This window comes from Heliangelus exortis, chromosome 1 (genome assembly GCF_036169615.1).
Source record: "Heliangelus exortis chromosome 1, bHelExo1.hap1, whole genome shotgun sequence".
Classification (NCBI taxonomy): Eukaryota; Metazoa; Chordata; class Aves; order Apodiformes; family Trochilidae; genus Heliangelus; species Heliangelus exortis.
In genome coordinates, this window is record NC_092422.1 from 66,739,116 (window position 1) to 66,754,086 (window position 14,971).

Genomic DNA, 14,971 nt, shown 5'->3' on the forward strand with positions numbered 1-14,971 from the left:
GACTGTTAAGAAAAAGTTACAGCTTTACAATACTGTTTCTCTGTTTGACTGTTCCTTGGCTAGTTATGCCGACATCAGATTTTCTGCAGTGCTCTCACAGTTGCCTCCGTGCCTTTTTCCTCTATTTGCCACCTCTGAACTGATTTGTCAAGCAGTAGCCATCAGCCTTGCTTTAACTGAGCACCTCTCAAAGACCAGCTGCTGCAGAAAATCCCACAGAGGATGAATTTGCCAACATGGTCTTTGTTTTAGAAGTGTAGTAGCACTTCAGCTAATTTTTGACAGAAATGATCCGATATGTGTCTGGCCACATAAATTAATAATCTTGCACTTCTTTCCCAACTAAATTAGTCCTGGATATGACTTGCACGAGGGTAGGCACTCTGGGAGGTACAAAAATGTGACTGTTCTTATCATCAGCCTGGGTGTGTTACAGCTCAGTAACCTTTTCACTATCCTGGTGGGCATAAAGAAGGGTTCTACAAGTTGCCTTAGAAGCTGTATTCTGCATGCTAGAAAAGCAATTAACTTGGTTTTGGGGAAGTATTTTGCCATGCTATTCCAGTGAAGCATTTTACTGACAGAAGGAAGTGATGACTTCTGTGTTACTCCATGTCTCTTTTTCCCCCCCCCCCTTCAATTCTATATCCAGTGAGTTCTGAAATTGTCTGTTTTCAGATAAACTGACTGTAAGAAAACTCCTAAAATGACTTATACAGAATTCAGTATTTTTAAAGACAGAATCTGTCAGCTTGGTTAATTTACATCTGGTGTGTTATGTCTAGTTATTAAGGCATTATTAATGTAGAAAAAAGTTGACTTATGCAACTATTTCTATGTTAACCATGGTTATTAGACAATTGCTTGAGGATTAAACCAATTTTTTTAAAGCCACAACTACAATAAGAGCAAGAGGAAAATTGTTATTTTCAAGTGAGTTGTTTCCTCCTTGTGTTTCTTTTTGCATGTAGTTCTCTCTCATTTTTTGCATAAATAAGATGGAAATGTAACTTAGTGATTAGGTTAGCTTAGAAGGAGTGCCATATAGGACTACTATGGTTTTAAAAATATTAAAAAAAAATATAATAGTAGTAGTATATACTATTAAAATAGTAATGAAAGTGGAAAATATTATCAGATACCTGCTTGAGTATCTTGTCTTATGATTTATATTTTTTGTTTATAGCATTGGAAAGTTGGATTGTAATTCTTCATTTTTGATCATTTTGGTGATTTAACCATTGCTTTACTTCTTAATTCATTGCAAGACTACATCTATGTACCAAAACATCTTCCCAAAATTCTCACTAGTGTTAGTGGAGTTGAGTCTGGCAAGAAACACAAGGCCATCAAGAAAAGGTCTACAAATACATCAGTAGCAAAAGGAAGACAAAGGAAAACATGGACCTGCTTCTAACTGGGGCAGGGACCCTGGTGACAAAAGACACAAAAAAACCTCAGGGTTTGATATTTGTGCCAATGATGTTTTAACATCTTCAGTAACAACAAAAGGCCAGTGTGTACTCTTGGCAGGTTTGCAGATGATACAAAACTGGTAGAAGCTGCTAGACGAGGTGGTTGTTCTGATGTTCAGAGGGACCTCAGCAGGATGGAGAGTTTGGCAGAGGGGAACCCTATGGAGACCTCCAGCAAAACCCCATGAACCTGTGGAGGAGTAACCTCGTGCACCACTGCACACTATGGGCTGACTGGGTGGAAAGCATCTCTACAGAGTAGGATCTCTCTGTACTTGTGAATGACAAGATGAACATGCACCAGCAATGTGCCCTCACAGCAAAGAAACCCAACTTCTTTAGTTGGCAGAGCTTTGCCAGCAGGTCACGGGAGGTGATCCTTCCTCTTTACTCACACTGATGAGATTACATCTGAAGTGTTGAGTCCATTTCTGGGCTTTCCAGTAAAAGAGAGAGATGGATTTACTTGAGTGAGTCCAGCAAAGGGCCATGAGGATGATAAATGATCTTTCATATGAAAGGCTGAGAGAGCCTGAGAGACTGGAAAGAAGATGGCTCAGAGGGATCGTAGTGATGGAGTCATCTCTGGCCATCTCTGGGTCCTGTATCTAAGTGTCAGCCACAGCTCTGGTCTAAGTTTCCTTTCCCTAGACCTTGTGAGTGATTTTCTAGACAGTGCTCTGTGTGCTCTTACCCTTGTTCTGTGACAGGGTCATCACCACCACCCAGCTGGAGATTGTACTTGGGGGTATGGTTTAGTTAAGGACTTGTCAGTGTTAGGTTAACGATTGGAATGATTTTGAAGGTCTTTTCCAACCAAAGTAATTCTGTGGTTGTCTGGGTGCCTGGGAAATTCAAAGCTCTTAAGGGAGGGGAGTAATGTGTCTGGTGCCCAGGAATCTTGAGGCTGATAGGGAGAGTATAAAGAAACCTGTTTGGCTGGTCTCCTTGGTTCACGAGACCTTCAGGGCTTGATAACTGGATTTTGTTTTCATAAACTATTCTTTCTTCTGCTTTTCTTCTTGTATGTAGCACTTTTTTTCTTGCAGCAGTTCTTTGTTCTTTTGTTGGTTTCATTCCCTCTCCTATTTTGTTACTGAAGTGTTTAGCAGTGGAAGAATTAAGTTCATTCAACTGTAGGGCCAGATGTACCTGTTGTGTTGCACTGAACCTAGCAAAGAATTGTAGAGTTCATACTTTTTGACCTGGAATAACAGCAGAATTGAGGAAATACCTCTGAATCAAGTCACACTAACTTGAAAACATTTCTCTATGATTTGAAAAGCTCAGAATTATTTTTCAAGAGTGTAGATGTTTTACAGTATCTAGTTGTATGGGAAATGTTGGAAAGGGGTACTGAATTTGCTGGTGAGGCATATCTTAGAATTAATAACAAGAGTTATACCTTACATATGTTTTAAGACCAAGCTCTCTCTTACTTGTAGCAAGAAAACTCTGATTTTTTTTAAAATAAAAATGTGTTTTTCTTTTACAAGTGCTTATAAATAAAATTAATGACATGGGAAGGGATTAGATTTTGTTTAATGCATTGGATTGCATGAGCCATATGTAATACTAATTGTCTGAAGTTTTAATAGGCTTTTAAATATGATGCATGGTTTGTGATGTTTTTGTCTTCATGAATTAACTGTGCCATTTCACCAAAAAGCTTTTAACATTCTGTCTCATCCATTACAGGAAACTGGGTTGCAGTATAAGAAATTTGTGGCCTATCCTTGGATCCTGACGGTTACGTGGCCAGTGGACATGGTAAGCCTCTTCTGTACTTCTCTGCAACTATAGTGCAGCATTTTCTGGGTCTGTAGTTCCCATTTCCAGTGGAGGCAGATGCATTGGAACTAATGATCTTAAATTGTGTGTTAGCGAATGCTCTTCTGATGTCTGCTTCATCTGGTCTGTCTTAGACCTCTGGTTTGGAACAAACTCACCCATCCTTTCAAAGTGCTTGTTTCTGACTATTGATTTTAAATGAAGGTGAAGGTGACTTGCTGAGTTGGATGTGATGAGTTGCTCCTATAGCATTTTTCACAGTCAGTTAAATTGCATGTCAAGTTGCAGTGCTATCCAAGTTCCCTGTCCCTCCCAGCAAGCTCCATGCACTCATGTGAATGTGTACATGCACACACATGTATGCACACACAAGTTTAGGTATAGAGGTTTGTTCAGGAGCTTGTGTCAAATCATTCGAATAATTTCAGATCAAAACATTCACGTGCAAACATGAAGTTTTGACAGGAAGAATATTTTGAGGACAGAAACAGCTTTTCTGTAATGACTCTTCCCATACAGTGTCCTTGCTGGCTCTTCACATTGACTGTTCTGTCTTTCCATAGACTCTGTATGAAAGAGAGAAACATTTTTAGGATGGGTCAAAGCAGGAGCCTTAGCCAAGGGATTTGAATGGCTAAATGCCTAATTTGACTTGGTTTCTGGAGGAGTTGCTTCTCTCTGCTGGGTGTTGGGGGAATCTGAGGAATCCCAAGTTAGGTGTCTGAATTTAGGTGGTGTACCCGCTGGCCTGTCTATATATTTAAAGTACACATACTACCATTAAAATGAAATCCCAGTATAATATACATGGGCAGTAGAAGTACTTCTAAAAAGTGAGATGTCTTCCTGTATTTGTGCTGATTTTCAGATTGAGGAGCAAGCTACTGTGATCAAGTAGGTATTTCTTGAAGATGTAGGGGTTTTCCCTACTGTCTGTGTCATGATCAGGAGCATTTAATGGTTAAGTTACAAGAGAAGAGCATGATGTGCAATTTGCAAGTATGGGAAGCTATTCTGAGCGTGAAGCTGTGGGTAGGAATACCTCTGAGGTGTGTTTGATCAGCTGAGGGACCAGCTGAATAGTGTCCTGCCTTCAAATGAAGTTTTCCATCACTATTGAAGTTTTTGAATTTTCTGGCTTGATTCACACCTGGAAACTATCAGGATGCAAGTTAATATTCTGAGACATTCCTAGGATATGTGAGATGCAAATGACGTAAATGCTCACACTGCCTGAGGTTGCCATCTATAAAGTCTTCCTTCACGTGTGTGTTCTTCACACATTTTGTGTGAGAAGTCATTTGAATTGCCATCTGTCTGCTTTCTTCCTGGCAGTATCAGCTGTACTGTGAATGCTCTTGTGGCTTTATTTTAACTTGCTTTTTGCACAACATCAATGGTACTTACTGCTTCTGGGGTGGTTTTCAGTGGCTTAGGTGAGAGACTCAGTATTTGTCATTAAGCTGTAGCCTGATAAACTCCTAAGCTGGCAGTGCTGCTGAAGAAAACAGCCCCATCCTGCCCTATGAGATGGTTGTTTATTTTCTCTTCCCAAACATCATATTTTTTGTTTTAAATAACATTTAGTTAATTACATGCAAAAGTACATCCTGGGAGACTGATGCCACTGAAAAGCAATACAGCAAAGCAGCTGGGCTTTAAGTCACTTCAGTTTCCTTCTGGACTTGCATGAACAGGAAGGATGGGGAACTGGGGAAGCACTACTACCTGTGAACAAGGACAAGAGGCCAGGAATGCTTGTGGTTTATGCCAATGAAAGTTATTTATGGGGTTGTGGTTTCACATGCCATTTCCTACCCACCTAATCACAGTTACCTCAGCCATTGCTTTCAGATTTGAGCTGTCCCAGCAGCCTCACTCTTAGGAGGCTGTCACAGTTTAACACTGTCCTGGCAATTAAACTGAGTAACAGATGCTCTCTATTAATCTCTCTCTCCTCCCTGATAAGCAAAGGACAGAGAATAAGGGAGAGAGACTTATGGGTTGGAAACTAAACTACACAACTTTAATGAAGCAGTAATGATAAATAGGAAAAATTACTAAATATATACAAATATACAGGACAATTGATACCATGTTCCTTCCCCCCTTCTCCCTCAATAACCCTCACATCACCACTGAGGCTGCAGGGCAGCCCTGGGAAAGTCCAGGCTGGACTCCTGGGGTCAGCAGCAGTCGGGAGCTGGAGGCAGGAACACACAGATTCAGGCTGGCACGGATCAGGACCACAGGCAGATGAACGGATGGAATCCTCCCAGGATGCCAAAGCAAGCAGGGAACGGGTGAAGGAAGGGAAGCAGGAAAGGCTGGAAGGGCAGGAAGCTGGAAGCTGGAAGCCAGCTTGACCTTTGTGATCCCTTAACTTTATACTCAGTATGACATGTATGGGATGGAATACTCTGTTTGGTCAATTCTGGTATCTATCTTGTCCATTCCTCCCCAAAGGAGGGCTGCAGGTGGGACCTCTTTACTCCTTCTCTCCTTCTGGAGGGCAAAATGTTCCTCAGAGCTGAGCAGTGTCCTTGGCTCTGCACACCAGTCTCTGGCTGTAACTATAAACATCGAGTGTTATCAGTCCCAGAAGCAGACACTGTCTGAGAAACTTGCTGTTAATTTCAGCAAGTGCAGCTACTTACAAGAGACTTAGCTGAAAGCAAAAGTACAAGACAGAAAATCACCTTTATCCTGGCCCAAAGCAGGACAGAGGCTGGCTTCTGTTTGTTCTTGCTTGTAACATAGTTGCATGTCCCTACTTTGCAGTAACAATCATGAGAAAAATTTACTAAGGTCTGAGGACATTTTGCCTGTCAGCAGAACTCTCTGACATTTGGTGGGAGAGATGTAAATGGTGTGCACAAACAACAGTAATTTGTGTGTTTTCTCTTGACTCTTCTTTCTTGTGAAGGACAATGAAGACTACCCACTGATCAGATCAGGACCCTATTGGAAGAAGTTCAAGGCCAATTTCTGTGAATTTATTGCAGTGCTTGTCCAACAGTGCCAGTGCAGCATTCTGTATGATAGCTACTTGATGGACACTATCATCTCACTGCTCACAGGCTTAGCAGACTCCATGGTCAGAGCATTCAGACACACAAGCACTTTTGCAGGTAAAATAACTTGCAGTTGCCATAGACCCTGGTTTTGTTGTCTTGCGTGCAAACAAAACTGCTCAGTTGTTCCCTTGTGTTGACAGTGCCCTCTTCAAACGTAGATTACTGTTAAAGAATTTTTTCTCCTCTATATGAATGGAATTTGGATGCTTTAGATATGACAGACCAATTTTTGTATTGAAAGAATACTTTTTTTTAAAGCTTGACATGACTAACTTTAGAACTATGCTTTGTTCTGATTCTTTTTTCCCCCTCAGTAACTATTTTTTGCAGTTGAATTTCTGTTTTGGTTTTTTCTGTCCTCCACTAATTAATGTGGTGAGGATGCATTAAATGATTAACTTAAAATGTTTCCTTTGGAGAGCTGCTATTCTTGTAGTACTTATACTAAAAAGAACATTGCTTGTTACATGTTTTTGTTCCATGCAGCATGATGATACTGAAACTACTACATTTTTTTTTCCCTTTAAAGCCACTAAATACCCTCTTTGCCATACAATGAATACTTACAGTGTAATATGTTTTTAAGAATACTGTTTGCTATGAAGGTTTAAAAACACCAGTTGACATTTGTGCAGACCATCTATTAATCCTTAGAGAAACGTGAATTTTTGTCAATTCACCTAAAATATTAAGATTCTCATCCTTTTATGGGCCAGCTTCACTGCTGTTTGTTTTTTTTTCCTTGTTTTGTTACTGAAAATCAACCACTCCACAAATATACTTTACAGAAAAATGAAAATTACATAAACTAAGAAGAGAGTGGTCCAGTAAGTTTCTTCTCTGAATAGAACTCTAGGCAAAAGTCGTAAATCACCAGTAATATCACTCAATTTTTCTTTTTTATCATTGTCTTCCTTTAAATTAAGCACTGTATTTTAAAAGAAATTACTATAATATAGCAGTGTTTGTATTTTGGATAATAAACCATACCCTTTTTGTGGTAAAGTGGTGAATATATTCATGGTACATATCTCTGAGCTAAGCTGGATGTGTCGGGTCTGTTTCCTTTTTAGCAATGAAACTTCTGACAGCAGTTATAAGTGTACATCTGAACCTTGATGTCAACAAGCACAATGCTGAAAGATTATATGAGGTGGAGAAGAAGAGGATAAGTGGCAGGAGGACCAATTACAGACTTGACCAGCTAGAGAAAAAAAGAAAAGAGGTTAGGAGGGTGTCTTGTATGGGAGATGTCTGAAGATGTAAAAAGAAGGATTGCTGACAGCTTGCTTTTGGGTTAATACACTCTTTTTAGGTTACTGGCTAGATTAAGTGGTACAAATATAACTGCTAGATGTATGGTTAACTTGGGTTTTCTGTTCTACTAACTGCTTCTATAAATTGGCATCATTAGCCCTTGATCTTTGCACAAATTGATATTTACACACACGTAATTGCATCTGGTTTTGTGAGAATGCAGCTTTTCTTATGTTTGTACAAATTATAAGCCAAAATGTTAGCTCTTGAATGAAATTTCAAACAAATGGAAAAGGTTACAGAATACCTGTCATCTCTCTGTAAGTAATATGTTAAAAAATGGTCATAATTTCAGGTGTGACCTGTCTCTTTCTTCCTGTTCAGTTTCTGTCATTTCTTCCCTGCTCAGCCAGGCAGCTCCTTATCAGCTCCCAGAGACAGGCCCATAACTGTAAGAAATCTTGAGGGTGGTGGTGACTTGATGTACAAACATGCAGCATAGTATAGTTCCTTCTCTCCTGACCTTAGATTCAGTTACATCTGTTCCGAGGTATGAATTCCCATGAACTTCTCTGTTGTAGAACCAACCCCTTTTTCTGTTGTGAAAAAAGAAGTGTTCGGGTGAGAGATTTTAGTATCAAAACTCTGATCTTATGGGAAAAAACAGAGGAAATGTGTGTGTTGGGGAAGAAAAACCAAACTTGTCACCCTTCTTGGTGTGTTGATTGACAAAAGAATGTTTTTAATAAGGAACTTAGGTTTCCAGAAGTTCAAAACTAGATTTTCAGGGCTTGGTTAATATACATGCATATTGTGGAATAAGTGTATTTTAAAAATTCCCTTTTCTGCCTTTCTTCTGTCTTTGTTTAAGGGCATAAAAAGAGAATTTGGACCTGTATGTGAAGATGGCTTAATAGCTATGCTTTATCTTCCTGCATATTGGCAGATCAAGACTCACTCTATCAAACAAGTACTTTGTTATCCAGGCTAGCAGCTGCTATCTGATAAACCTTTCATCAGGTTGTAACTTGGAAAAGTCCTACTGCTAGCATAGGGACACACCGCTCGTTTTATGCTGGCACCGTGTGTAATCACGAGTACTTTGCAGCACAGTAGTGTTGTGAGTGCACTGCTGTGAATTTTTCATACGTAGTGAGTTGTGGGACCAATATTAACATTTAGTTCTCTTTGTATTTCAGTATGAGCAGAAGCTTCTAGAGATAGACAACATGATGAATGCTATTTTCAAAGGGACGTTTCTGAACCGTTACCGGTAAGGGTCAAAACAAGGCTGTGATTGATGTGTATCTGAATTCTCAAGAAACTCTTGCTTAGATTTTTCAGGTACCAGAATTAAGTTAAACATCCTAGAGGTGCTGATGATGTATATGAAAATGCAGCAGTTAAATTACTTTAAGGGATTTTGGCTTACAAAAGGACCTCTCTCAAGTATGTTTCTTAAGGTCTTCCTGCTGGCCATAGAGCAGTGTTGAGAAGACAGCCAGAATTACAAAATAATTATTGTATGAAGTATCTGTAGCTAGAAGTGGCCTAATTGTTGATTGAAGACTAATTTGAAGCATTGCTATGAAGACTTTTTAAAATACTTTGGATTGTACATCCTTCTGCAGTTCCAGAAAATAAAAATACTTAAAATAATACAATTAATGTATTAGGCATTTTTTAATGCATCAATATTACAATTTTATAATTTCACAGTGATGTGATCCCTGAGATCCGAGCAACTTGCATTGAAGAAATTGGCAGCTGGATTAGGACATACCCAGATGCTTTTTTAAATGATAGCTACTTAAAATACATTGGATGGATGCTGTATGATAAGGTAAACTTTTTCTTTTTCTTACTGGGGGCTGTAGATGGGATTTTTAGTAATTTGTTTTCTCAAGAATCCTAACATTTAGATTCTTGAGAGTAGATGTGTAAGGCTCTGATGGTACAAATAACAAGTGACTTCCTTTTTCATTTCAGGTTGTATTTTTAAAGCTGTTGTAGCATAAAATAACAGAGGTCTGTAGCAGTGCATGTCCCTACGTGTGCAGTTATTTTTATATGTACTGAATTGAGAAACATTACTAAACTGTAAAATGTCTTGTATCCTTTGAGCATGTGCAGTGTTAAATGATGATTAAGCCTCTGCTTTTAGTTTTGATGGCTACATATGAAGTTTTATTTTATAAAAGTGAACAGATGTTGCCTATAGTAAAATAGTCTTTAATATTGCTTTTGTCATTTTAAATTAAAGAGACATAGAAAATCTTTACTGAAAGTCCAGTTTTCCCAAAGGGTTTTGTCCTTTTCTTTATAGTGATTTTGTATTTTCTCTTTGAGTAGATGGAAATTTAAAACCAACAACAAACAAACAAAAAAAAAAACAACAAAAAAAAAACAACTGAAAGAAGTAACTAAAAATACACTTTTCTCATGCATGTGGATTCCATGAGGTATTTTAGGGTGATAGGCACATTTATCTTCAATGCCTAATTAGTGAATTGGCATGCTGTACTTCTGCAGGCCAACTTCTACATATTTTAATTTAGAAACCTCCTTAGTTTTGTGTTGGCTTTAGGTAGTTCGTGTTCTATGATTAAAATTGTAGTTTACGACTAAGCCAGGAGGGGGAGCACAAAGCCTCTTATTTCTTTGCATTCTACCATTTTTCTAAAGGCATTATTTAGATTTTTAGAACTACAGTTCTTATAAAGAACTGTCATCATCATCTGCATAAATTTTATCTGATCAGAATACATTTTTAGTATATGTTCAGTTGGGAGAGTTCTCAAAAGAGGTCATTTTTGAAAACGATGTGTCTTCATTCCCAGTGCTGTACAGTGAAAATTAACAGCTGGTGTCTCTGATTAATGCACATAGCTCATCCAGTGTCATTTATTGGGAACGGGAAATAGGGTGGGTTTTTTTGTTTGTTTGTTTCTCATGCTGATTATCTGAAATGCAGGTGCAAGCAGAGTGAGATAAAATGAGAAGTCTTCCATGTTCCCCATTTGGCTGAGGGCTGGTGTCGTGCCACTGCTGGTGGTTGGAGTCCTGGCTGTGCTTTGTGGTTTGCAGCCACTGTTAAATTGCCCGATTCCAAAATGAGAGCAGGGCATTTTTGGCAGCAACAGGGGCAGCAGTGCTTGTACATACATCTGCATCTTATTTCCCACTAGTCCTCCTTAATAAGCATTTCCATCCCAACTTGCTGAGGGTGGGTGGCAAGAAACTGATATCTCCCAGAGCCAATTTTCTTTTAGAATATAACGTAGAGAAGTTTGCCAAATAATTTAGGCTCCAGAGTGTAACAACCACAAAAGTATTGTAATGGTGGGGGAAAAAAACCTGGCCAGGATCATCTACCGTGCTGTAAACAGAAATTAAGTTTAGTCATATGGGAGGATTTAAAGTGGAGAGGGGAGGGGGAAGTAAGTTTGAAATTAACATTTTGCCTTCAGAGCCTTTTATTTGAATACAATAATTCTTTCTTCCTCATTAGTTACCATTTTGCCATTTCACCCTGATATGAAACATTTTATTTTTGTGTAAAAGTGATTTCCAAGGTACAAGAAGCTACTCCAAATTCAATGGTAATAGCTCAAAATTGCATATGAGGATCTTTCTTTGGCCCACTAGTTGTTGAACAGTGCTATAAAGATACATTTTCAAGTAATTTATGCTCAGATGCTAGAAATTAAATTTTGAAGACCAAGCAACAGCCAATACTAAATCTGACAGCTGTGTGCAGCTGAATAATGTTATAGGCAAACCCAGCCACCTACCTGTGTATTTGTGAAACCCAGGCACCTAGCTCATGGTTCAAGGCACTGGAGTTCTTCCAAGGGTGTATAGAGATACTAAATGAGCATCCAGAGCCAATCAAGCTGGTTCTGACCTGAGCACCAGGTGCTGAAGGGAAGGGCTGTGTAAAAAGTTCAGAGTTAAAGAACAGGAAAATCAATACAATGAAGAGTAAGGATGGGGAATGTAGAAGGCAGCACTAGCAGACAGGAAGGCAAAGACAATGGAGATGCACACGTGAGACCTCATACTGTGTTAGACAAGCTTTGTCTGGAACTTCAGGGCAAGTTGTTGAGGTTTTCTTTATAGTACTAAACACCCAAAGAAGTCCTGGGAAACAGGAGCTTGCTGTTGAAGTGAACTTCTGTGTCCTGACCATGTGATCCTTCTGGCAAATTTCAGGAAAGGGAAAAGGGTTTTAGTTTTGCTTCTTTAACATAGCTATAGAAGCTGATGCCATGGTTATGGCTACTTCTGAAATGCTCCCTTCTTCAAATGGTCATGTTTTGGGCAGTTTTAAAAATTTTTTTAAAATGACTGTCACGGTTTAACACTGGCCCGGCAATTAAACCGAATAACAGACGCTCTCTATTAATCTCTCTCTCCTCCCTGATAAGAAAGGAGAGAGAATAAGGGAGAGAGACTTATGGGCTGGAAACTAAACTACACAACTTTAATGAAACAGTAATGATAAATAGGAAAAATTACTAAATATATACAAATATACAAGAAAAGGGACACCACATTCCTCCCCCCCTTTCCCCCAATAGCTCTCATGTCACCACCGAGGCTGCAGGGCAGCCCTGGGAAAGTCCAGGCTGGACTCCTGGAGTCGGCAGCAGTTGGGAGCTGGAGGCAGGAACACACAGATATGGGCTGGCACGGATCAGGACCACAGGCAGATGAACAGACAGGATCCTTCCAGGGTGCCGGGGTGAAGGAAAGGGAAGGGAAAGGCAGGAAGGGCAGGCAGCCGGAAGCTGGAAGCAGGAAATCTGGCTTGGCCCTCGTGATCCCTCAAATTTATACTGAGGATGACGTATATGGGATGGAATACTCTGTTTGGTCAATTCTGGCATCTATCTTGTCCGTTCCTCCCCAAAGGAGGGATGCAGGTGGGACCTCTTTATGTTTTCTTCAGAGCTGAGCAGTGTCCTTGGCTCTGCATTCCAGTTTCTAGCAGTAACTATAAACATCAAGTGTTATCAGTCCTAGAAGCAGACACTGTCTGAGAAACTTGCTGTTAATTTCAGCAAGTGCCTACTTACAAGAGACTTAGCTAAAAGCAAAAGTACAAGACAGAAAATCACCTTTATCCTGGCCCAAACCAGGACAATGACTCAATGACCCTGTCAAATGATCGAAGTCCCAGCTTGAATTTGTAAGGATTATTGAATGGCCTTATCTCTGTGACAGTGGTGAGGCTGAAATCATGTAACTGAATGTGTCTGAGTGGTGCCAGAGCCCACGCAGAGCTCTTTGAAGTCACTGGAGCTGCTCGTCATCTTACTGATGTTTTCTGCCAGTCTGTTGGCAGCTCAGGATCAAAATACACTGTAATACAGCTGAGAGACAGTGTGTGTTCAGACTATCCTGAAAATGTTCTTCCAGAGTTCCCCTTCATACTTGTCACACCTCTGAAAGACCAAATAGGTCTTTTGTCAGGGCAGATATATTGACAAGATTAGAATGGTAGTTCTAATGAGGGGAGTAGATGACTGGGTGTTTGTACTTGGCTACATCACTGTCTGAAGGAGGTGAAGGTTAAGTAGTTGAGGTAGTTTAGAAGAATGTGAAGTAATTTAGAATGATCAAGAAGCTATAATGAGTGATGAACCTAGAAAAGAAGAGGTAATTGAGGAGGAGAAAATGCAGCTGAAAACAGAGGAAGACAGAATTAGTCATAGAAGTAATTACTTTTTTGTAGTTACTAGAGTTAATTTTCTTAATGCTTAGAAGAAACACCATTATGACTGAAAGCTTTCAGGTGAAACAGGATACCTTAGAAGGCAGGTGCTGTAGTTTAATATATTAAACTTCATATCTGTAGACCTACATTTGAATGCCACCTGACTGACAAATGCAAATGACACTACTAGCTGCATGTCAGGGCTACATGACCATCCAACAAATAATCACAAACTTTTAATTTTTTTTTTTAACTTTCCTCAAGCAAAAATACAGTTTATATTCACAAGCAAAGCCTTGAGATAAAATACTGAGGGCAGCTAAAGCCAGTTTTGCAATACATTGTCTGAATTATTGCCAGCATGTAGTGAGGGGTGCCAGGTTGGGACTTTCTGTGAACAGGTTCTGTGCTATGGAGCCAGCCCTTGTGGCTGTAGGAAGCAGCATGTGTGGGCAACAGTCTCTTTCTCAGAAAGCCTTTCATTTTAAAGTAAAATATAGAATATGTACTGCTGGTGTGTCACAGGCAGATCAGAGGCAGTACTAATTAATACTTGTTGATATTTCATTTTATATTTCTAGCAAAAAGCTGTCTTTTGTCATCATCATGTCAACATCAAAACAGTAAACCTGTTGGTAAAAGTCTGCTCCTGGGGATCATCCTTTGCTTTCCATCTAAGCAGGTGAACAGGAACCTGTAGTAATGCATAGCCTATGTGTAGGTGGTCTCCTTTCATGGATTTCCTTGATTGTTTTTACTGCTACTGTTAGCAAGAGGAATTAAGGAAGAAATATGAAGAGACTGATTGGAAGCCTGCAGTTCATTAAGTGTCTCTGCTCATATCCTTAGCATTGTAAGTTTATAGAACACAGTGATTTTTCTATGTTAGATCCTCAAAATGACTTTCCTAATGCCATTTAAAGGGGTAGTAATATGCATGAGAAAATTTAAAAGCTGGATAAACAAAATACTTCTTTTTGAGTCATCTATGAGGGAGCAGTACTAACAGTATGAAATAACACCTCATGGGGATAAATATGTTTTGCCTAAATTAACTAATTCAAAGCAACCCTTTTCTTTTTGGAATGCTTCAAATACACTGTTCTAGTGTAAAATAGAATAGGGAGAAGGTGTAACATTTAACCATGCATCTGTAAAAATCCATAATGATAAGTTGTACCTCATCCTCTGGGAATCTTCCAGAATTTCCTGGAGTCCTTGCTTGATGATTGTCCGAGTCCAGTGTTGAAAGGAAGCAGGCAAAGTCTGATGTATGAAGAGAGCTGGTTGTATTATGTAGGTCATCCACATTCTTGTCTTTGTATCTTTAACAGGTGAACAGCACAATTTTTGCATCTCTTCCATTCATTTGCTTTTATTAACTGTGATGTCTGTGAGGGTTTTCTTTGGATCTTAGGGAGCCTGGGACAAACTTTGATGTCACCTTTAAGTTTGGCTCAGTGCAGACTTCTGTGTGAAAGAGAGACGTGTGTGTGAGCACACAAAATAATACTGATGTCACTAATGAAGAAAACGAGGCAGCGTTGGGGTAGTGTGCTGTAGGGATGCACAGAGAACACTTATTTACATAATATAAATTGCTATAGTGAATAACACCAAAGATTAACTTTTTTTACTGTTAGCTGATT

At 39.3% G+C, this 14,971-nt stretch overlaps 1 protein-coding gene across 4 annotated transcripts in view; it reads left to right on the top strand.

Moving 5' to 3' along the window:
- The window catches only part of LOC139797539 (cohesin subunit SA-2-like), a 62,886-nt gene that overhangs the window by 9,582 nt on the left and 38,333 nt on the right, over positions 1–14,971 (top strand). For 2 of the 4 annotated variants that reach the window (XM_071746954.1, XM_071746964.1), the window contains exons 7-12: positions 3,174–3,245; positions 6,193–6,397; positions 7,417–7,568; positions 8,800–8,873; positions 9,320–9,443; positions 14,526–14,618. In XM_071746954.1, the coding sequence (XP_071603055.1) occupies positions 3,174–3,245; positions 6,193–6,397; positions 7,417–7,568; positions 8,800–8,873; positions 9,320–9,443; positions 14,526–14,618 (720 nt within the window). The remainder of the gene's footprint in view (positions 1–3,173; positions 3,246–6,192; positions 6,398–7,416; positions 7,569–8,799; positions 8,874–9,319; positions 9,444–14,525; positions 14,619–14,971) is intronic. The other 2 variants (XM_071746986.1, XM_071746975.1) reach the window with 1 other exon arrangement.